Source organism: Microtus oregoni, unplaced genomic scaffold (genome assembly GCF_018167655.1).
Source record: "Microtus oregoni isolate MIOR12 unplaced genomic scaffold, Mior012 000013F_ref0000133, whole genome shotgun sequence".
NCBI lineage: Eukaryota > Metazoa > Chordata > Mammalia > Rodentia > Cricetidae > Microtus > Microtus oregoni.
Window position 1 is genome coordinate 35,964,732 of NW_024543072.1, and position 24,642 is coordinate 35,989,373.

The 24,642-nt window shown below is 41.0% G+C and overlaps 1 protein-coding gene across 2 annotated transcripts; it reads left to right on the top strand.

Annotated features, from left to right (window-relative positions):
* Window positions 1-57: 57 nt before the first annotated feature.
* Window positions 58-22,385, top strand: LOC121455244 (dimethylaniline monooxygenase [N-oxide-forming] 4-like). 2 transcript variants are annotated; one of them, XM_041662873.1, is made up of 10 exons: window positions 58-215; window positions 1,616-1,753; window positions 3,983-4,123; window positions 5,460-5,648; window positions 6,971-7,133; window positions 9,173-9,315; window positions 14,282-14,469; window positions 16,631-16,983; window positions 20,996-21,065; window positions 21,728-22,385. In XM_041662873.1, exons 3-10 carry the CDS (start codon window positions 3,992-3,994, stop codon window positions 22,161-22,163), a joined length of 1,674 nt encoding a protein of 557 aa, XP_041518807.1. In that variant the 5' UTR covers window positions 58-215; window positions 1,616-1,753; window positions 3,983-3,991; the 3' UTR covers window positions 22,164-22,385. The 2 variants fall into 2 exon arrangements, with proteins under 2 accessions (XP_041518807.1, XP_041518808.1); XM_041662874.1 differs by having other exon boundaries at window positions 1,620-1,753.
* The last annotated feature ends 2,257 nt before the right edge of the window (window positions 22,386-24,642 follow it).

A 24,642-nucleotide genomic window follows, 5' to 3' on the forward strand; every position in this document is an offset into this window, starting at 1 on the left:
TTTCTCTTAACACAACTCCCTGTTGTCAACAGCACGATAGAAGAAGCAACAGGCTTTTGTGTTGAAGCAAGAAGAGTTCAATCAAAGTCAGCACTCTTTTCTCTTCTTAAGACAAGGCTCTGAGATAGAAGTTCTTCCTTGTGTCATAAAACAAACACCACCTTTGACTTTCCACTTTTGGCTTTAAATCCTAGAATCTGCTCTATGCTTGCAAGGTAAGTGTCCTCGGTTGTTTTTGCCTTCAAGGGGAAATTTTTCCAAAACCTGTTTGTTCAGATGCTGAAGGGAGAGTGTGTTTTTGCAGGAGTGTGCTTTGCTCCTGGAGGCTGTTGACTGAGGCTAGCACAATAGAGTCGAGGAGACAGAAAGTAGAGCAAAGTTGGAGGAGGATGTCCAACAGGAAGGCCCCATGTCAGTCACAGCCCTGGGTCCTTCAGTGATCCCACTCTATTCATTTTGATCTCGGGATAATACTGCAGTGAACGACCCTTGGACACCCAAGTAGGAAAAAACCCAGGCAAGTACAGTGACAGTAAATTGCTTAGCTCATCATCAAATGGCGATTCCCTAGAAGCTCTAGTCGATTCTGCCATCTGCTGTCACCTATGTTTTCCCACATCTCAGAACTGTTTTCTGGTTGGGCAGGTATGAGGTTGGGGTTTTGCTGTTGTACAAAGGTCCAAGTTCGGAAACTCAGGTCTCCCAGCCAGAGAATAATAGAAGAATTTCTCAGGTTCTAGCGTTTTTAGAATAGACAGAGATGGCACATTTTCTTAGCCCTTCAAGATAGAATTCATAACTGATTGTTGGCTCTGGATTTTCCTTGGCTGTTTGTTGGGTTTTTGCTTTGTTTGAGGGTTGTGTTGCTTTTTTCTTTCTTTCTTTCTTTCTTTCTTTCTTTTTCCTTTTTTCCTTCCTTTCTTCCTTTTTCCTTCCTTCCTTTATTGTGGATTTTTTATTTTATGAGTAATTTTGTCTCAGACATGATACTTCCAAACTTGATAGAAAGAAAAAACTACTTTAACTTTACCTTTTCAAGAATTTTGGCCAAGGTTACGTACCTGCTTAGAGGCAGAAACCGAAGCAGAACTCAGATCTCTCCATCTCCATCTCCCTTATGACCTTCCCTTACTGATACAAATACATTTTCAAATGGCTACCACTATCAGAAGATCATGGTACTCAAATCCTAATATTGAAGTGTACAGATGTGTCTCTATGATCAGCTAATAATCAGCACTAGAAAGACTGGTGCTGTGGCCCAGTTTTATCCCATGGTCCACTCCAGACTGGGCAAAAGACATTGTGTCAGGATTTTTACCAGGGCCAGCTGCTCGACAGGACCTACCACATGTGCCGTCTGTATGTCTGCCTCTCTCCTTCATGCCACGGCCTGCTTCGCTGCTTTCATTGTCTCTAAGACTTTACTTCTCAGATCTAATCTCTGAGGCTCTCTCACTGGGATTTCCACTATCAGCTCAGTCCCTTAAATCCCTGCACTGAAATGTCCCCAGGGCACAGCAGTGGTCAGATTCCTTTGCTGTAGTCTATTCTACTAGCATACTTTCTACTTCACCGATTTAATCAACAACCACTTCTCCTGTGTCTTTGAAAGACAGAGCAGAGCAGAGATCTGACCACTTCAGACCTTCTCTTAGTGGCCGAGCAGTTCAAGTGTTCTTCTTGGTGAAGGCCGTTTTGTTCCTGGTGGGAAGCAATCCAGGTGTTCTTCTCAACTCAAAAGAATCCACAGGTATGTTTGCCATGTTTGCATATGTCCAGGCATACCTCTCCGAGGGAGAAAGATAGGAAGGAATGAGCAACAAGTAAATATTTTGTGATGGGTCCTTTTATCTAAATAATATGATATTGTTTACACAGTCCATTAGCATAGGTATTTTTCTTATTTACCAGCAGTCTATCAGAGAGTGTTTTGTTTGTTGTTGTTGTAGTTGTTGTTGTTGTTGTTGTTGGGAGGTGAGTCCAATAACTTTCCAGCAGCTGCTATTGTCACTGTTCTATGGCTGTGAACAACATGACCAAGGCAACTCTTTATTTTTTTTTAAATTTAGTTTTCAAGACAGAATTTTTCTGTGTAGCTCTGGCTGTCCTGGAACTTACTCTGTAGACTGGCTGGCCTCGAACTCACAGAGATCTGCCGACCTCTGTCTCCCTGAGTGCTGGAATTAAAGGCATGTACCACTGCCACCCGACCAAGGAAACTCTTATGAGAGAAAGCATTTAATTGAGGGCTTGCTTACACTTTCAGAGTTTTAGTCCATTATTATTAAGGCAGGGAGCATGGCAGCATACAGGCAGTGGATGAGAACTACACCTTGATCCACAAGCAGAGAGAGACACTCTGGGCTTGGCCTGGGCTTTTAAAACCTCAAAGCCCACCCCAGTGGCATGCTTCCTCTAACAATGCCACTGCTCCTGATCCTTCTAATCTTTTCAAATAGTGCCACTCCCTGGTGACTGAACATTCATTTATATGAGCCTATGGGTACATTCTTCTTCAATAGCCGAGTTCAAACTTTGTTTTGCTTCTTCTAAGGTCCGTTCTCTTTTCACCATAACTCACTTTGAACTAAAAGACCCCCAAATGAACTTGGTAGAAATGGAAGAGGTGGAGATTTGAAATGCAATGAGCCAGGTATGGAGATACCAAACCTCACAGAGAATTGAACACCAGTATGTTTGGAACAGGAAGCCCTGAGAAATCCCTCCAACCTGAGCAGATCCTCAGTGACAGGATGGCAGGACACCTCGAGCCCTCAGCTCAGCAGCATGCCCACTCTGGCGCAAGCACCAGAAGCTCACCTGTGGGTAGACTGCCTCACAGAGCAGTGCAGTTATCAATAGTAAGGAGCACTGGGTTTCTTTTGCTGGATCCATGGGCATCGAACACACGTGTGCTCCTGGTCCCACAAGGCAAATTTCACCACAATGAGTGCATGTATTAACTTACTGAACATAGCTCCATTCTTCAAACTTCATATTTGAAAGCTGGAAAAGAGTACCTCAGGCTTGGTATCATTAATGTGATCAAACAGGTTTTCATGTACTTCTTGACTAACACTATGCTTTTCTTGTATAAATTGCCCACCATCTCAATTTGCTCAATTGGTATTTTGCCTTATTATTTTCCCTTTTATTTAAAATAGATTCTTTCCTCACTCAAATTTCCTTTTTTGTTGTTAATTTATAAGCTTATTTTACATAGCAAGCATAAAAGTATCTTGTGTATTTCAAAATATTTTCTTTAAATTAATTAGCTTTATTTTAGTTTTAGAAGCTTGTTTATTTTATTATTTTGTATAGATGAGCATTTTTTCTAACATTTATGTCTGTGAAATGTGTGAGACACATTCCCAACGAAGGCAGAAGAGTACATTAGATCTTCTGGGACTGGAGTTAAAGACAGTAGTGAGGCATCCTGTGGGTGCTGGGAAGTGAACCGAGGTCCCTGGAAGAATCAGTATTCTTAACCACTGAGTCATCTCTCTAGGAGAATATTTGGAAAAGCAACATGAGAGTAAAAGGTTCTATTAATACTGAGAGGCTATAGGAGTCCCAATAGGTAAAATGTACTAACTACACTCAGTAATAAAAATAAAACTGGATTTAATTGAGCACTTGCTAGTAACACATGGACTATTGAACCCTTCCAACAAATACCAGTCATTTAACCTTCACAAAAACTCTAGTGATTTTCACCATCACCCCCATTCTCTTGTCGAGAAAAGCAAGGTGCACAGAAGAATGATGGCAAGTCCAAGGTCACACAACTAAATAGAGGTAAGACCACTTTTTAAATCAAAATGGCCCAATTCCAGAACCTGTAATGTTTAATCAAACTATGATTGCACTTTCACCCCTAGAGTAAATAGGAGTATTCCTCACACTACATAGGTTGAGTCCTCTGTCAAGTGTTCTCGTCTGACTCTACCTTACAAAGCTTTCCTTGACCTTCACACAGAGCATAGCCATGGTCAAGAAAGTCGCAGTGATCGGAGCTGGTGTGAGTGGCCTGTCCTCTATCAAATGTTGCTTGGACGAAGACCTGGAACCCACCTGCTTTGAAAGAAGTGATGACTTCGGGGGACTATGGAAGTTTGCTGTGCGTAGTTCCCATCCTCCTAACCCAGTAATCATGACCCAGTCACATGCAGCTTCTGTTCACTTGGTGATCAAAACAGAAAGAGCTCACTGCATCAAGCTAAATATGTGTGTGGTGCCATGAGAAACCCTGTGTGGGATGTTGTCTGAGATGTAAGGAACCTTAGAAATTGGCAAGGTATAGTCAAGGACCTGGAAAAAAGAGTGGAATCTGTTATCATTATAATATCAACATAGTTTGTGATGGTTTCTGGACTTGTACATTCTAAAGCTTGCAGAGTGTCACATTCTGCAAGCTGAAAAGTCTTGGTGAACAAAGGGAGGATTACACACTTGTGAGGATGAAGTTGGAGTAAAGTAGTAGTGCCCCAACTCCCAGACACTGTTTAGATCTTATGGAGGGATCATTCATTCAGAATGTATTTATCATGTTGCTCTGCCAGGATACAATGGTCCACAAAACAAGCAGGGACCCTCACCACCCTCCACATAGTCGAGAAAGAGAACAGACACAGTAAAGAGGTTCTTGTAATGCAACGAAAGAGGCTCTAAGATTCAGATCACCAGTGCTGTGGGCCCCACAATTAATTTCCTTCTGCAAACCCCTGAGTTCCAGAAGGCCTCTAGGAGAAAGGGACAGGGAAAGAAGAAACTTGAGAGGGAAATGGAGTTGACCTCAGACATATGAAGTTCATTGATGCCTAGAAGGTAGATGCTTTTGCTGTTTTGTTTTTGAGTGATAGAAATCAAGACCAGAGAATGGGCTAAGGAATACAAAAGAAAGCAGAGATTGCCAGTATATGCTGAATCTTTTCTGATATTTGAGATGGGAGGGAGGGAGGAAAGGCTAATGAGGGGGTTGGGTTTTGTTCCTAAAATTAGAATGTTTGATATTTTTAATGGCAATGAAAATAATACAGTCTGCAAATATGAACAAAGTGTAATGAGGGAAACTGTGAAGCAGTTCCCTAGAGAAAGGCAAGGAGAGACATGTCCAGCATGAGTGGAAGGAGTCACTATGACAGGTGAAGAAGAAGCTTCCAGCCAAGACTGACCATCAGTGGAATCATTTAAGGACCATTTTGTACTGTCATCAGCTTCTTTGTTTGTGATGGGGAAAAGATACTGCACTTACTCATTCCAGTCCCAATAAGGATGCCTTACAATGACAGCATGGGCACCTAATTCTCAGTTTTCTAGAACTCTTTAAAATTATAAAAACAATGCTAATTGCTCTAAACCCCTTTCATCTGGGCGACCATGAATCACCAAGGCAACTGAGGTTCTCTTCCAATGTGTTCCTTCTTTCCTGCATGCTAAGTTTACCTCCACAACAGGAAACTTCCAAGGATGGAATGACCAGAGTCTACAAGTCACTAGTGACAAATGTCTGCAAGGAAATGTCATCTTACAGTGATTTCCCATACCAAGAAGATTACCCCAATTTCATGGACCACAAGAAATTCTGGGAGTATCTCAGGGAATTTGCCGAGCACTTTGACCTCCTGAAATATATCCAGTTTAAGGTAAGATGGCTTGGGTTATGGAAAGTTCATGAATGGAAGCTGGCCTAGTTAATAATCTAATGGAAATGAGATGACCAAATAAACTTTTCTCTTACTTTTCTCTTGATAGGAATTAGATAGGTAATTTCCTCTCTGTTCCTTACTCAGATCATTAAAATACTGAATTTCCTGATTCCTCCTCTAAATGTCAAACTCCCTGTCTTAGGGTTTCTATTGCTGTGAAGAGACACCATGATCATGGCAACTCTTTCAAAGGAAAACATTCCATTGGAACTAGCTTACAGTTTCAGAGGATATGTCCATTATCATCACAGTGGACTATGGGGGGACATGGTGGTGTGCGGGCAGACATGGTGATGGACATGGAGATGAGAGGTCTACATTTTGATCCACAGACCACAGGAGACTATGTGCCATACTGGGCAGAGCTTGAGCATAAAAGTCCACCTCCACAATGACACACTTCCTCCAACAAAGCCCCACCTACTCCACCAAGACCACACCTCCTAATAGTGCCACTCCCTATGGGCCAAGCATTCAAACACAAGTCTGTGGGCCATTCCTTTTCAAACTACCACAGTTGCATTTAGGATAAAACTTAGAATGTTTTCCTGAGAACTCATCAAGGCCAGCTGGCCTGGGTCTGAAAAAGCCTGGGATAAAACCGGACTCGCTGAACATAGCGGACAATGAGGACTGAGAACCCAATGGCAATGGGTTTTTGATCCTACTACACGTACTGGCTTTGTGGGAGCCTAGGCACTTTGGATGCTCACCTTACTAGACCTGGATGGAGGTGGGTGGTCCTTGGACTTCCCACAGGGCAGGGAACCCTGATTGCTCTTTGAGCTGATGCGAGAGGGGGACTTGGTTGGGGGAGGGGGAGGGAAATGGGAGGCGGTGGCAGGGAAGAGACAGAAATCTTTAATAAATAAATAAATAAATAATAAAAAAGAATGTTTTCCTGAGAATAAAGTAATGATTCTATTTAAGAAACCCAATGCGAAGAAGTGACTACAACCCTCAACACAGATAGTATGGTGGAGGAGAGTTTGCTTTCCTGGCTTTCCCCAACACATCAGCAATTATGACTAATTTTCTTCTCACCAATAAAAAGTCCTGTTTTATCCTTTCAATGTCTAAGTTGTAATCCACTTAGGAGCACCTTTGAGAGCATACACAGTACTTAATTTATCTAAGAATGAGATAACTGATACTTACAAACCTTGTTTATATCATGTTACTCTACTTAAAATAGTAGATGAGTTGATATACCAGTCACCGTGTGAGAGTCAAAGGCAGTGTTTGTCTTTTGCTTATAGACCACTGTGCGCAGTGTAACACAACGCCCAGACTTCTCTGAAACCGGCCAGTGGGATGTTGTCACAGAGAAAGATGGCAAACAACACAGAGCTGTATTTGATGCTGTAATGGTTTGTACTGGGCAATTCCTGAGCCCCCGTTTACCTCTGGAATCCTTCCCTGGTGAGTCAGTTCTACCTGAGACCATCAATACTCTTTTGGGTTCTTTTAGAGGAAAAATGGCTTGCTCATAATTGAAAATACTTCAGCAGGCTTATAGACAATGTCATATTTATTTATATTTACTTAGAAATTACAGGCACAAAAATATTTTGAGTGGTAAAATGTCCTATTTTGTGTATAGTCTTACTATTTATGTACTAATATAAACACTGTGATTGAAGCCTTATCATACATGTCCACTTCAATACAGCGATCAACTAAAACAAAATATCAGATCTGTCATTTTTAAGAAGTTTTAATTTGGAGAGGTCATTTGAATCAGGGCTTGTCTATGATTCAAAACCTTGAAGTAAGAGAGTGCAGAAGCTGGACAGGTAGCTTTTTAAAAAAGAACAAATCAGAAATCATATATTTAAATGAATAAATTCGCTCTTTAAAATTGCCTATTACACCTCTCCGATCAGGACGTTTGAAATCTCCTTTGAAAACAGTTGGGCACAGTCTTTTTAACATTTTTATAATTGGTAAACCTTTGTCTTTGAGGTTCTAATCAGTCATCTAGAAAGCTGACAGCTACTCAAATTCAGATGTGATAAATAAAAGTTAGGGAAGTAGGGATTACTAAAATGTAATAAAACTGCTCCTAGTCTGCGTTTTCTTACTGACCCTGGAATAGATTAGTAAGTAAAGTTTTCTTTTCTTCTGTTGTTTTTATATGTGTTTGTGATCACAGTATTTGTAGTGTGGCGTACACACGTGTGTCCAGGTGCCTGTGTGCAGATGCATAAAGGTGAAAGGAAGATGTTGGGTCTTCTGCTCTATAACTTGCCACCTTATTCCTTTGAGATAGCGTCTCTTGCTGGCCCTTCTGTTAGGCTGATAACCAGCAAACCCCAGAAAGCATCCTGTCGTCACCTCCAACAGCATCTGGGTTCCAGGCATGAGTGAGGCCACATCCATCTTTCTACACAGATGCTAGGATCCAAACTCAGGTCATTATGGCTACATAACAAGCACTGTTACTCATTGAGCCATCTCTTGGAAATATTATTTAAAAAATCAATCACAAATAAATGGACTATTCTATTAAAATATGTATAGGAATTGAGTGAGAATTCAACCTATAATTTCTCAAGATGCAATATTCTAAATGCTGTCTCAGTTTGAACTCAGGGATTGAACTCAAATGGATCATCAGGTTTGATGGCTTATTCCCTAAACCACTGCTCCCTCTTCATCAATATTTTTATATGTTGCCTTTTTAAATAATTTATTCCAGGCTTTTTGTTTTAGCTATTATAAAGGGAATTATTTTATTCATTTCTATATCAGATCTTTTTCCATTTATGTACAGCAATAATACTGATTTTTGTGTGTTGGTTTAGTATCCTATAGTTTTGCTTAATTAATGAGTCTTATGAGAGTTTGGGGGGGATCTATGGCATTTTCTGTATATAAAGCATCTTCTGTTACAACAACGAAAACATCCTTCTTTCAGAACTGAATGCTCTTCTCCCTTCTCTTCCTTTATTGCTCTAGCTAGGAATTCCAGTAGCACACTAAAAAGTAATAATCACAGGCACCTATGCTCTGCCCCAGACATAAGGGATGCTTTCAACCTTGTCCCCATTTGATATGATACTACCCATGGGCTTATTTTACACGACCTTTATTATATTCATGTATATTCACAGTATCCACACCACGGTGTCCATTCAGAGCCAGAGGACAATCTGTAAAAGTCTGTTCTCTTCTTCCACCATTTGGTTGCTGGAAATCAAACTCAGGTTGTCAGGCTTAACAACAAGTGCCTTTACCCATCTTAAGTCATCTCTCCAGTAGTTATCGCTATTTTTTAACAGGTTGTAAGAGATCTGTATTTGGGTTCACCAAATTGCCAAAAGACTTGTTCTTCACATGTCTTCTTCCTTGAGTAGTGATACAAGCAACGTGTGTCTGTCCCTAGGATTTCCCTATCATTGTGTACTACAGAATTATAGCTGAAATATTTCAGGTAATTTCATCCTTCCTTGCCTCAGGGATCCATACCTTTAAAGGACAGATCCTACACAGCCAAGAGTACAAGATTCCGGATGCCTTTCAGGGCAAGCGCATCGTGGTGGTTGGTCTTGGGAACTCTGGAGCAGACATCGCAGTGGAGCTCAGTAGAATAGCAGCCCAGGTACACTATTTCTAAATCAGTGTCTCTGCCCTTATCAGCATGAACAGTGGCTCAGAGAAGTTATCAAGACCATAAACACCTTTCTGACGGGTAAATTATGCTGGCATGAGGGAAATGAGAAAAATCCCAACGCCATTCTTGGTCTGCCATGTCAGGAGACACACTTTACAGAAGCTGACTGTGTTCAAAGGACTGCAGAAAAACCATGTGAATGCCTAGCCCTGGATGGTGTTCAAATGTGTCCTTTAATAAATAAGATCAACTAGGCAAGATGTTTCACTCAAGTCAAGTTCTCACTCATATCTTTTCTTCCTCTTTCCCTCACTTCCTCCCTCTCTCTGTCTCCTTGTCTTCATCTCTGCATCCTGCACACCCACTCTCTCTGTCCATCTCCCCACAACTGTTGCTCACTTTTCTTTATTGAAATAGGATCTCACTATGCAACCTCACCAAGTCTTAATTAATTTCTTACTTCAGAATCCCAAAGTCTGGGATTACAGGCAACCAACACCTAGTCATCTTTCTTTTACATGAACCCTCTGTAATTCTATCAAAACCCCATGTTAGAACTCAATGGTGAGGTTGTTTGGCAAATGTTTCTGTATTAGGGTTTCTATTTCTGTGAAGAGACACCATGACCACAGCAACTCTTTTTTTTAATATTTTAAATGTATTTATTATATGTTTAATGCATATACAAGCTAGAAATGTTGATTCAAATTTCTTTTTTTAATTTTTATTAATTTTACATACCAACCACATTTCCCCCTTTCACCTCTCATCCTACTCACCCCACACATCCACCCCCAATTTACCCCTATCCACTCCTCCCAAAGGGTAAGGCCTCCCCCATGGGCAGTTAACAAAGCCTGGCACATTAACACAGGACCAAGATCCTCCCCCCTGCATCAAGGCTGAGCAAGGCATCCCACCATAAAGAAAGGGCTCCAAAAAGCCAGCTCATGAACCAGGGATATATCCTGGTCCTATGAACAGAGACCCCTCAAACAGACCAAGCTACACAGCTGCCTCCCACATAAGGAGGCCTAGTTCAGCCCCATGCAGGCACTACATTTGTCGTTCTAGTGTACCTGAGTTCCCATGAGCTTGGTTTAGCTGTCTCTGCAGATTTTCCAGTCATGATATTGACACCCTTGCTCATATTATCCCTCCTTCCTTTCTTCTACTGGACTCCCAGAGCTTGGCCTGGTGCTTGGGTATGGATCTTTGCATCTACTTCCGTCAGTTACTGGATGAAGGCTCTATGGTGATTGTTAGGGTAGTCACCTATCTGATTATAGGGGAGGTATTGTAGGAAGAGCAGTAGGGTGTGCCATGTTGGGCCCCACTCTGTAGTAGGAGGACGCGGGCCTGCTTTTCATCCTGGTTGCCCGGCTCCCTCCTGGCTAGCTTATACCCAAAATAACCACACAGAAATTGTATTAATTAAATTAATGCCTGGCCCATTAGTTCTATCCTCTTATTGGCTAACCCTCACATCTCGATTCAACCCATTTCTAATAATCTGTATGTCACCACGAGGTCGTGGCTTACCGGGAAAGATTCAGCATGTCTGACTCTGGTGACTCCATGGCGGCTCTCTCTTCCTCTTCCTTCTTCCTCCCAGCATCCAGTTCTATCTTCCACAACTACCTAAGTTTCTGCCCTATCAAAAGGCCAAGGCAGTCTCTTTATTCAACCAATGAAAGCAACACATCCTACACCATTTCCCCTTTTTCTCTTTAATCAAAAAGGAAGGAAGGCTTTAACTTTAACATAGTAAAATTATATATAGCAGGTATCAAGTAAGAATTACAGTTACAATATTTAGATCTATTTTATCTTTTATCATAACAAAGGAAAACTATATCTATCAATTCTTCAACTCCATCAAAGACTCCAGGAGGATATAATATTACCTAAGTAAACAAGAAATAAGCAACTTCCAAAACTCTAGAAATGACAGAGACATCTCACTACCTGGACAGTCATCCAAAGTTCTTTTGTACCATTGGACCATTCATCTTCAGCCTACAGGCCCATAGTAGCCAGAAGACTTTTTCATGAAGCAGGAAATTTTAAAGACTATTCAGTCATTTTCTTCTGTATCCTGCAGAATGTCTTGCATACTCTTTCATGAATCAGGAACCCCAAAGAATCATCTCACCTTTAGGCAAGTTCAGCAGTCCTCTCTCTGCAATCTCTTTATGTCCAGTTTATGCAACAGTCCAGGCAAGAGCAGTTTCTTGCCCAAATGGCTAACCAACTCCATAAGGAGCCTCTTCAATGCCCATCTTCTTCTCAAAGTAGCTTGGTGCTGCCAGGAGCAAATATGTCTTGTTGTCATGAAAAGCCCTAAGTTATTAATACATTTTAAATCCATATTCTGTAGTCTTTGAAAGATATGAAGAATACCTATCTGAAATATATCTGTGCACATCTAGAAAATCTAACTAACAAGACTACAAGCTTGACTATTATCAATGATTATCCATTAACAACTTATATTTCCTAATTATCCATTACATTTTTAAATGAACTACACAATCACAATACCTTAATCAAGATCAGAAATACATATACATATAACAAAATTGACCTTAAATTCATTACAAACCAAGATTCATACCAATGTGAATTAATTACATCTATATCATCTCCCTTTTTAAATGTAAAAGAACATTTATAAGCAATATTTGGGAATATGGACGTAGTTATTTCTCTCCAAACTTCTTCCTGCTGTATGGGGGTGCTGTTAATCAGGTCTTTCATGGTGTATCCTGTTTGCTAGGTTCCTCTCAGTCAGCAGTTGGGCAAAATAATTTTTTGAGGATGTGCACAGCAACCTCTCAGGAGGACATGGTTTATCATATCATATTGGTCTAGAAGCAATCCACATGTTGTCATCTTCTGTGAAAACAAAAGAAGAACCTCTTTTCCAAAGCATCATATCTTTAGACCCAAATTCTGAAGGCATTATACCTTTATAATATACATGCTGGATTAGCTTAGCAGACCACACAATGAAATGTCTTTCTGTACTTAGACCCTTAACAGTCAAGAAATTTAAAGAAAACACAATAATATATATAATCCAGACTCTCTGTGAATTTTTCCATTTTACATGGCTTGTTTTTTTTTAATCTATGACTATCTGTACTCTGTCTCCTTAAAGAATTTACACTTTTTTAAAGCATTAACTTTATTTTATGAACCACTATACTTTTTATCTTTTTTCTTTCAAGTCTCCGTACATTTATTCAACACTGTGACCCATTTAGAGGTCTTTTATGTCTGAATCTGTCCTATTGCATTGCCTGTAATTCTCTACTGTCTTGAAGAGCTTTTACAATGGTAAACAGTTTGATTGCACCTACTCTGGATGTTGGCTCCACCTCTTTCCAATTTCAAAATGGTGGACGTACCATTTCTGCTAGCTCTGGGCCACCAGGGAAAATCCAGACTCAGGGAAGGCCTGTACAAGCATCCTCTACACTATTGCTTAGGGTCTTAGCTGGGGTCATCCCTGTGGATTCCTGAGAATTTTCCTAGTGCCGGGTTTCTCCCAACCCCATAATGACTCCTTCTATGAAGATATCTCCTTCATTTTTCTCCCATTCAATCCCTTCCCCAACTCAATTATCCCATTCCCTCATGTTCTTATCCCCATCCTCTCCCCTCTACTATCCCCTACCCTTAGTTTACCCAGGAGATCTCATCTATTTTCCCTTCCCAGGGAGATTAATGCAGCCCTCTAGGATCTTCCTTGTTACCTAGACATACATGGTAAATACTCACTCATAAGTGGATAACAGATGTAAACCAAAGGATAACCAGACTACAATCCACAGCTCCAGAGAAGCTAGGTAACCCAGCAACTCTAATGAAGGAAAACATTTAATTGGAATGACTTACAGTTTCGAAGGTTTAGTTTGTTATCATGGGGGACATGGAAGCATGCTGACAGACATGGTGCTAGAGAAGGAGCTAAGAGTTCTGCATCTTGGTCCACAGAAAACAGAAAAAGCGTGTGTACACAATGGGTGTAGTCTGAGCATAGGAGACTTCAAAGTCCGCCCACACGCAAGGTTGCACACTTCCTATAACAAGGCCAAACCCACTCCAACAAGGCCATGCCTCCTAATACTGCCACTCCCTGTGGCATATGGGGGCCAATTACATTCAAACTACAACAGACTCCAACTCATAAACTAGAAATCGGATGTGTTCTTTGTTTTAATATAAAAGCAATCTTTAATTTTTAAGTATGTGAGATGATTTTAGAAATACTGAACAACTCACAAGTTAGAGATCTAGTTCACATGCATGTATTATAGGAAAACTATTAGATCTCAAAGAATAGGTTTATGTTTAAGTTGGATACAATTGCTTTTCTAAACCTTTTAATTCTCTATTATTCATATGTTTAAAAAAAAAGTTTCCAGATCACAGCCTGGAGAGCTAGCCTAGTCACACAAATAAATGCTTGCCACGAAAACACCGGGATCAGAGTTGCATCCTCAAGGACCCCACAAGAAGCCAGCCTGTGTGTACTTCTGGGAAAGCAGATTCCTGGGCCTCAGCTTATATTTGAGCCCCAGGTGCAAGTGAAAGATCTTGACTCAAAAAAAAAACCTGAGACATGGCACCAGAGGCTCACCTCTGGTCTCTGCACATATGTACATACACACTCACACATATCTGCACCCACGTAGACCACAAACACACATAGCCAGACAAGCATATGATACCTACAAATATTACAACTATTTTCATAATTCAACAAATAATATAATGAAGATACTACAAATCAAGTGATGTGTTTTAGGGTAATAATATAGCAAGAATAAAATATGGTCATATGGTTAACCTGTGTTAGAAAACCAGAATATAATTTGAAACATATCAAGGAAAAAGTACTTCGAGGTATTTGATATGTGTTTATCCTTCTTGTTCTTCTTCCCAGGTGTTTCTCAGCACTAGAAGTGGTGCCTGGGTTCTAAGCCGCTCTGCAGGTGGTGGCTACCCTTTCAATATGATGCTCACAAGAAGATGTAATAACTTTATTGCACGCGTTCTGCCTTCATGTTTTATAAACTGGCGTAAACAGAAGCAACTTAACCATGAGAATTATGGATTAAGCATTGCAAAAGGGTACTTAAGTTTTCATTTCATGGAAAACCTTCGGTTCATTTTCACCATTTTTACTAATATATGCAAAGTCCACATGTCAGTAGAGTTCCATACATGCACAGAGCATCTGCTATTCAAAGCCGACCTCCTTTTTTCCCTCCATCCTTCTTCTCTCTGATATCTCCCCCACCTCCAGTAGCCACTATTCTGATTTTAGCTTCCACATATGGGCATGAAAGTGCAACAAGTTACCTTTTTGTTTTAAGTACTTGATGTAACATACTCTTCAAGTCTCTCAACTTTTCTGAGCTGAAAGAGTTCACTTTTCTTTAGGCTGAACATACTCTGGGGTGTGTGTGTGAGGGTGTGTGTGTATGTGTGGTGTGACATTTTATTCATGCATTTGTTGGTGATTATTGAGGCTGACTATACCTTAGCTATTGTGAATAACGCCACAGTTAAAACAGGCATGCAGGCATCTTTTTGGAATGATGGTTTTATAACTTTTGGATTTATACCCAGAAGTGAGATAGACAGATGCTATCTAGTCTTGGTTTTTTTTTTGTTGTTGTTGTAGTTGTTTTTTGGTTAGTTTTGTTATTAATGGTGTTGGAACCTCTCTAGGCTATTTTCTGTTTTCAAGGGAACACAGTCTACATTCCCACCAAGAGTACAGTATTCCTCTTTATCCATATATTCACCCATGTGTTTTCAGAAAAACAATATTCATTCTACTGGAGTGAGTGAGCTTCTCATTGTCAGTCTCATTGGAATTTCTGATGGGGAGTTTTAAGTCAGCATTCCTCATTCTGTATTATCCAGAACTTTACATGTTCCATAACTACACTGTCTTACACGGCACTGTCTTAGTTCCTCCTGCTACGAGCTTATTTCCCTGGGACACTGCCCATAAAGCTCCATGGCAGTTCTTGAAACAGGCGTATTCTCTGTTTAGTAACAACAATAGAAATGTCACAATGTGAGAATAAAAGTAAGGATTAAAATTTCATTTCCAACTTGAAAGGAAATTTGATTTGACTTTGAGGCTTCTTGAAAGTGCTCCACCCAGAAATGCAGAGTGCACAGCATCAGTGACCACAGATGGTTCACTCTCGATGTGTGTGAGGATAAATGTCTGGTCTGACTGTGGTTAGAGGTGGGAATTCCTGAAATAACTCCAGAAACTGGGAGTTCCTGACACAGTATTTCTTAATATATTACTCTATAGAATTATATATTGGGAAGGAAAAGAACTTTCAATTCATGTGATGTCATTAAATGTGATTATAATATATGCCTAACTCAAATATTCTTCAGCAACATCTATTTTAAAATATAAGGAAAGTAAGTGGCCCATGACAGTGTGACCTGTCAGTTTTATAAAGACCATGTGTCTGATGTGATTGTATAATAACAAAAATAGCCATTTGTGTAAATAGGTTAATAGTTTTTATTTTACACAAATAGTATCTTACTGATATCCTCTAGACCTAATATAACTTTGGGGGGCCTGGGTGATATGGAACCCCAAGCTGATCATAAAATCTTCAGTTGTGTATTCTACATTTATACTTTAAGTGTTTCTGTGCTATGGGTATAGCTCAGTGGTAAACCACTTGCCTGGCATACATGAGGCCCTTGTTCAGTCTCCTAAGTGGAAAAGAAAACAATGGAAGAAAAAGAAACAAAAGCACTGCTCTAGAAGTGAATTCTGGTGGATCCAGTTAAAAGAAAGTGCTGGTTCACTGCCTGGGGGTAAAGTCCCCTGCTGTCAAACCTGAGAACCCAGGTCCAGTCCCAAGAACACACAGGAGAAAGAACCCAGTCCCTGCAAATTCTCTCTCTGTCTCTCTCTGTCTCTGTCTCTCTCTCTCTCTCTCTCTCTCTCTCTCTCTCTCTCTCTTTCTCTGTACGCATGTTTGGTGTGTGTGTGTGTGTAATTTTTAAAAATGGAATGGCAAATCGAGTTAGGAAAGAGTCGTTTTCCACATGCCTTCTACAAAGAGCAAGGAAACAGCATGTTTTATAAACACAGTTATTGTTTATCAGATTGCCAACTTCATATTAGACACTGGTCAACTCACTTCCTTGACTTGGCAGATAATTTAAAACTGACTGAAGAAATCATTTGCTAAGGTCCCTTGTAGGTAACTATAGTGAATATGTTTCTCCTTGGTTAAAGGAAAGAATCAAAATTTATCGTAAATGATGAGCTACCAAGCTGCATCCTCTGTGGGAAAGTCACTATGAAAACTGGCATCAAGGATTTTACAGAATCCTCTATCATCTTTGAAGATGGGACAACAGAAGTCAACATTGATGCAGTGATCTTCAGTACAGGATACGAATTTTCTTTTCCCTTTTTTGAAGAACCTCTCAAAAGTTTTTGTACAAAGAGGATCATACTATACAAGCGAGTCTTTCCCCCAAATTTGGAGAGAACAACATTAGCCATTATCGGCTTGATCAGCCTTACGGGGTCTATCTTAGCTGGCACAGAGCTCCAGGCACGATGGGCTACAAGAGTATTCAAAGGTATGTTTGCTCTATTTAAACACAAATGCATCAACTGAATCTTAAAATTACTGTCCTGCCATTTACCTGGTCAAACAGACATGAGCTAAAGTAATATAAAATACTAGAAGCTAATTAATGAGCAATTAATCATATATGAGTGCTACATTATATGTGATGTTCTATGTCATTCCATCCGACTGAAGGTAATTATGCTGATTCTGTGGATGGAATGAAGTTACACAACAGAGCTGATTAATGTTTTAGATTAACTGAAGTTTGAAGATTCCATTCTACTCTAGATCAGTCTTGCCTTTTGGCACTAAAAGCAAAATATTATATTGCTTCCAAAGAATGACATTGAAATAATACATCCTGCAATGAAATTCGAGGTCTCGAGTGAGTGGCTATCAGGTGGAGTAGAGCAGAGACACTGAACCACACCGCAGCCTGCAGCCTAAGCTGTTCTCTCAGTCCCAAAGACCTCCAAGCAGGGATCGAAAGATCCTTGGCTTCACCACAGAAAGAACTTCAGGATGAGCCAGTATGAAGCAGGCCTGGAGTTTATCAAACAAGGCTCTTGGGAACAAAGTAAGGTACACACATCTGGCTTTTCAGAAAAGTAACCTTCACAGCAATTGTTAATTGTGCAGGAATTCTTATTTGTTTGTTTATTTATTTATTTATTTATTTATTTTTACTTAAAGATTTCCACCTCCTCCCCTCCTCCCCTTCCCTTATGCCTCCCTATTCCCCCTCCCCCTCCCTCTCAAGTTCAAAGAGCAGTCAGGGTTCCCTGCCCTGTGGGAAGTCCTAGGCCCTCCCCCCTCCATCCAGGTCTAGGAAGGTAAGCATCCAAACAGACTAGGCCCCCACAAAGCCAGTACATGCAGTAGGATGAAAACCCAGTGCCATTGTCCTTGGCTTCTCAATCAGCTGTGCGGAAATTCTTGCTTCTGATCTGGTGAAAGGCTTCAACCAGATCCCATGCCCACATTATTTTCCCTGTCTGTCTATCTTGTCTCGTAACTGTTCACACATGCTTATAAAAAATTTGATCCTGGATATTACTCCTTGTCTGTTATTGCTCTAAGAAGCTAAAGGTCATAGAGATGCAGCTTGTGGGGTCCAGTCCCAGATCGAAACTTATTAGCTTTGTGAAGATCTCTTGAGAGCTCAGGTCTTTCATCTATATAGTATTTTTTAAGGATTTTTTTAAATGCGTACTTTTTAAAAAAGCAGTTAGCAGAGTACTTGACGCACCTTGAAAGTTCACTAGGCAATAACTGTAGCTCTTACTATTGGCATCTTACCACACCAGTTAAGTGGCAAGCATTTTGAACTCCAGCTGTGTTATTTTTGAATATAAACAGCATTCACATTGGGACCAAACAGATAACCTTAATAAACAAATACAATCACAAGTAATGTCACACTGTAATTGCAATAGACACCAACCTGCACTGAAAACCCATGCTTTGGGTTGAAGCATTAACTGAGAGACTAAGAAAACTGAATGTTCTTGCAAAAAGAAATGCAGGTTCAGTTCCCAATACATATATGGCAACTTATGACCAATTTCAAGTGATCCAGCACATACATATAGCCAGACTGTCATACACATAAAATAACAAGTATTTTTAAAGCAGTCTGTGCTCTCTTAAATTAATAAATATTCAATTTGTATTTATTTATTTGACTCTGTAGGTGGCTCTGTTTAATATGTTTTATAGTGCTGGAGTTGAACACAGAGCCTTGCATGTGCCCGGCAAACAATCTACCACTGGGCTTCATTCTCGGCTTTTATTTATTTATTTATTTATTTATTTATTAACACAGGCTTTTACTAAAATTTTCAAGCTGCCTTGACTTGTGATCCTCCTGCCTCAGACTTTGAGCAACTCAAAGCACAGGCCTGCACCACAAGGCCTGACTACAAAAATACTGTTTGAATGGAAGGAGAGGATAAGACAAGCTTATGAGATCCTTATATTGCAGGAAAAGAATCAAAGCCTTCACTAAATTATCAAAAATTTGTATTGTTTTAAAAGACAATAAAAGTGATTTCACAGAACTATCCAAAAACATTAAAACCACAGAAGACACTTTAGTACCTAGTGTTGTTGGTGCACAATGAGCTGTAAAATATGTATTCAAATGATACAGTTGGCAAGACACAACTGGATTGGTTCATACCACGTAAGTAATTGCGCAGTCCACCAGAGAGCTTTTAACAGGCAGCTCAGTAGACAGTCTTGTTCTTTTTTGACAAGATAATAAAACCCTGGCAGAAAACCCAGCACAGATATGTGTCAGACCTTACTCTGAGGATAATGCAACACACCTTAGGGTTGCCATTGGGTACCAGGCAGGCAGGACTGTCCAGAATAGGAGGATGGACAGGGTGGATTACCAAGGTCACAAGTATCTGAGGTCAGTAAGAAAAGCTGGGGAGAGAGGGAATAGCTAAGGGTAAAGTTCCTTACATAAAGTAGGCTAGGTTAGAGTTACAAAAAAACCAAAGGGACAGAATCAGATTTTATAAAGATTTATTTATTTATTTATTTATTTATTTATTTATTATGTATACAACATTCTGCCTCCATGTATGCCTGCACACCAGAAGAGGGCACCAGATCTCATTACAGATGGTTGTGAGCCACCATGTTGCTGGGAATTGAACTCAGGACCTCTGGAAGAGCAGCCAGTGTTCTTTACCTCTGAGCCATCTCTCCAGCCCCCAGAATGAGATTTTAGATGCTAGGATCTGGGCTGCTAGAGAGAGAAAGATCAGAGTCCATGAGATTAGACTAAAATTAAGATGAGCAGGGGCAGGGTTCAAGGTCTGCAACTGTCCTAAGAAGGAGGTTTATCACCTCTCTAGAAGTGAAGACACCTGAGAGGATGGAGCCCATAAATAAGGCTGACTAATGCCTCGTGCCAGCTCTAATCAAATCCTCAGAAAGGTTATAGTCTAAGAGTTAAGAAAGGTCACATGTGCTTGGTGGTGGTGGCACAAGCCTTTAATCCCAGAACTAAGAAGGCAGAGTTAGGCAGATGTCAGAGTTTCAGGCTGTTCTGGTCTACAGACTGAGTTGCAAAATAGCCAAAGCTACTCAGAGAAACCATGTTTCAAAAACCAAGACAGAGAGAGAGCGCGCAAATGACAGAGAGGTCATTTGAGTAAAGTTCTCACGAGTTCAACCTGTATACAATCACAAGGACCAGCCATAGGTGGCAGAAAAAGAAAAAGAAAAAAGAAGAAAAAAGAAAACAAAACTTTTTTCCCATAGAGCATATAAAGGACTATTTAAACATTTAACTGAAGCAACAATGGATAATCTGAAGCAAGCTCACCCCTATCCGCTACACCTGGGAAGAGCATGAAAACACATTACAGAACAATTCCATGCCTTGAAGAAACTAAGGTCACGAGACGCTGGTTCTCTTTAGTGTCTCACAAGCACTCAGTTTCCTAGTTACCCTAAATTCCTGGATCACGTTACAACAAGAGATGGTCCTCACAGCATGCCAGAGAAAGCACCTCTGAGGCTGAGCACTGCCCACACAGGAGACTTCCCAATAAGAAAACTACCTCCTCTAACACAGTTGACCTCGCAGGGTTACAGAAGTGGGGCTCTAAGTGTCAGCCTTTAAACAACAAATGTCTTGAACACACGCACACACATACACAAGAACCACACAGGAGTGTTACACAATGGAATATAGGTTTGTCAAGAGGGAGAAGCAGGAACGTGGAAGTGGGTATGGAAGAACTCCAGCAACTGCTGGAGCAGACATGATGTCCAGTGTAGGCGGCACAGCTGAGCATTAAGCCCCCAGACACTCCTCTGAGAACCAGGCAATGAAAGTCCCGAGTTAACGGGATTTCACCTCCAGGAAGTTCCCTGTGTAGTATAGTTGCACACCAAACTCCAAGGCAGGAGCAGAGAGAAGCCAGATATAAGACGATGCAGAACTTAAGAAGAAGAAGAGCTAATGTCTTTCCTGTTGCTTCTGGTCTTGCTCACAGGGCTCTGTAACATCCCTCCATCCCAGAAACTGATGGCAGAAGTCACGAAAAAGGAGCAGCTCATTAAAAGGTATGAAGAAGGGTAGAGCTCGCTGTGGGAAAAGATTAGTAAGTTCTGTACAACTACCTGTGGCTCGTGCCTCGGACCCTGTCTATCTGCCTCCCTTTCAAAGGAAATCCAGCATTTACTCCTCACCTCGCAAGATGTGTTTGTCTAATCTTCCACACTCCTTAAACTCGATGAGCACCAAAATTCAATCTCACTCCCAGATGGCCTCATTTTGGCCTGTGCTGTCTGCATATAAATTTTTTTGTGGTGTTTTCTAGGCTGGGCTTCAGCTCCTCAACACAAGTAATGCTCATCCCTCAGCCCCCACAGTAGCTGGGACTATTCCTTTCCTTGTCTATATTTAAAATGCTTTCTGATCCTGTTCACTCAGTGACAACATCTTGTTTGGACAGACATGACTTAAGCCTCATGTCATGCTCAAACTCACCAAGCTTTTTTCGTGAATGCTTTCTTTTCTTCTTTCTATAACAAATTTGCCCTAGCCAATATATTTGCTAAATAAACGCCCCCTCGCTCACTCTTTTTCATAGAAAACATTCCCAAAATAAAGTTTGATCTAATATAGCAGTAACAAAATGGTAGAGTGAGGAGTAAATCTTATAACTCAAGATATGTAGACCAGGGCGTGGTTGAAGAATATTGCTTCTCTGTTTTGCCCATAGGGGTGTGATTAAAGATACTAGTGAAGACAAAATCAACTTCATTTCCTACCTGGATGAGATCGCTCAGTGCATAGGCGCAAAACCCAACATCCCACTTCTGTTCCTCACGGATCCAAGACTAGCCTGGGAAGTTTATTTTGGACCATGTTCCCCTTACCAATACCGCCTAATGGGCCCTGGGAAATGGGATGGAGCCAGAAATGCCATCATGACCCAGTGGGACAGGACCATAAAACCACTGAAAACTCGGACTCTTCCTAAGTCCCCTGAGACTGCCACTCTGTCACGTTCCTTAAAAGTTTGGGGGGCATCTCTCCTACTTGCCTCTCTTATACTTTTCTATAAATCTTCACTTTTTCTTAAATTAGTGCAAGATAAACTGCAAGGAAGAGTTTTCCCTAGCCGTGTACTATGGTACATCCCCCAGAATCCATGAGTTGGTGCCCACTGTCACATTGGAGGAAGTATCTGGGGCACCCTCATAAACAGACTGGTTCTGCTCTCAAATACTGGGTCAGTTTTCATAGGTTGTGTCATCATAGAGCAAGGCTGCCTCTTGTTTTATCACATTTCTGTGCATTTATTTGCCCTTCAACCTTCTACCATGTAAGGACACAGTACAAATCTCTCACCAGAAGCTGCCACTATGGCCTTGAAACCTGGGATCTCACAAATCATGAGAAAATAAAATTCGTTTATTTTACCCATTTCACGTATTCTGTTGTGGTAATGGAAAGTGACCTGAGATACCTAGTTCCTGGTTGCTGAGGTTTGATATCAGTGGTTGTGAGGGCTGCATCAAGTCACGACAGTTCCACCTCACGTGTCTGTGTATGCCTCCTGTCTTTCCCATCATATCTTCTAAGTTCATTTCCGGGCATCTCTTCCCAAAATTCCAGGACTTTCTACTTGGTCTCAGTACTTTCATTTGTATATTGCTTTCTAATATAGAGTCTGCCCCTCTACCTAAAGTTGTTCTAAATTAATCTATGGTGACTATTTCTAACAAAGTCCTTCTAGAAACAAGATGGAACTCAAATTGGCTTCTTTGGGAGTTCTTGTATTTATTTTTATTATGGTGGATATGTGTGTTACATAGCATGGAAGGGGCATATGTGTGCCATGGAACATGTGATGTAGACAATGGAAAGCTTGGCACACTGGGTCACCTCCTACATTTTTGTGGGTTTGAGAGATGGAATGTAGTATGCCAGGCCTTCAATGTAAGTGCCTTGACCTGCTGAGCCATCTCACCAGCCTGTGAAGTTTTAATATAGAGATCAAGCTAAAAGATGTGGGCAGTGGAGGGAAATTGTGATGCAATACCTACCCCCCACCCCCGAGACTGGCAACAATGAGTTAACTTTCCTGGAACCTAAAGAAGTAAAGGAAGAAAGCAATTACTAAAATGAAAAATGTCTCCATGGAAAGAGGCATCTAACACTTGCAGTAAGTACCCTTTAGCCAGGCCATAAGGGCAAAACATGATCACCCCAAAAAATCAAAACCTGAGGGAATAAAGTCTCTTTCTCTAATCAATCCCTTGGCAATATTCCCCAGTGGCTGAATCCAACAAAAATCCAGAGGGCATGTCCTCCAACTGATATTATTTAACAGTCTCCTATGCTTATCTTGCTGTGTGTGAAGTTTTTCAGAAATTCCCAGACACAGAGGATCACCTGTAGGGTCAAGGAGCCAACTGGAGCAGGAAAGCAACCAATTTCTGAGCACCCTGACTCTGAACCCAGAGCCAGTGAAAGAAACACACCCTGGATCTGAGGTCTGAGCCAGGGAAAGAAACACCATTTGCCCTGAACCTAGACCCAAAGAAACATGCCCTGCCTCTGAAACCATTACCAAAGAAACACACTTTGTCCCGAGAATCAGAGCCAGTGAAAGAAATATGCCCTGGTCCTAGGACAAGAGCCAAAGGCTAAAAAGGACCAGTGAAAAAAACACAGTTTGACTCTGAAATCAGAGCCATCTCTCCCCTTGACCAACTAAACTAACCAATTACTGAGCACGGAAAACTATTCAATCCCTCTTCATCCAAAGAAGAGAGAGGGGAAACCTCTGCCCCTACGAAGCCTCTCTGCCTGTTCCATTGGGAACTCCCCAACCCTGGCAGAGGCAGGCACTCTTCTGGATTCCTCCTTCCCAAATAAATCTTTTTCTCAAAAGAGTCTGGGGTCACGATCTTCATTCACCAGTGCAGAATAGAACCTAGCTTGGAGGTCCCTTAGGGGACTGAACTGAAACACCTCATTGAGATGCTCAGGATCCAGGATTGAACAAGGCTGAGGAGAGCAGAACAGAAGAGCCTTGCTGAGACTCTCTTAGGAGGGCTAAGCAAGGCTGAGTAGAAAAAGTAACAACTTTTCCCTGGAGCTGGAGGAGATTTCTACATTTCTGCAGAGTGTTAGCAACAGACGTAACAACTTAGGCTGAAGAAGAAGACGCTGAGAGCTCTGCTAGGATGTTTCCTTGGAGGAACAGAGCAGAGATTAGCTGAGGGGCTCTCCATAAGAATTGGGTTGCTATATCCTATGGGGAGCGCATGCCCCACTACACCCAGTTTCAGGTAGTCTGGCTTTCTGACAAGTCAGGACACCTTTCCCTATAGGACTCAGCAGTCCTTTTGCAACTCCAGCCTCCAGAACAGCCTTATTCTGGCTCTACCCCTCCAGAGCTGTTCTACTGTGGCTCTAAGTACAAGTTGATTTCCCGATAAGTCAGAATATCTTTGCAGCGCCAGAGCTGAAGCACTCACACTCCCCTACCTCACTCCTGCACAGTGACCACAGCTCACATACTATTCTGTTCTGTTCTTGTTCTTTTCTTGCTGTGGTGCCATAGTTTCATTTCTGTCCCTATGATAAAAGACCCTGTCAGAAAGCAATTTAGGGGAGGATTCA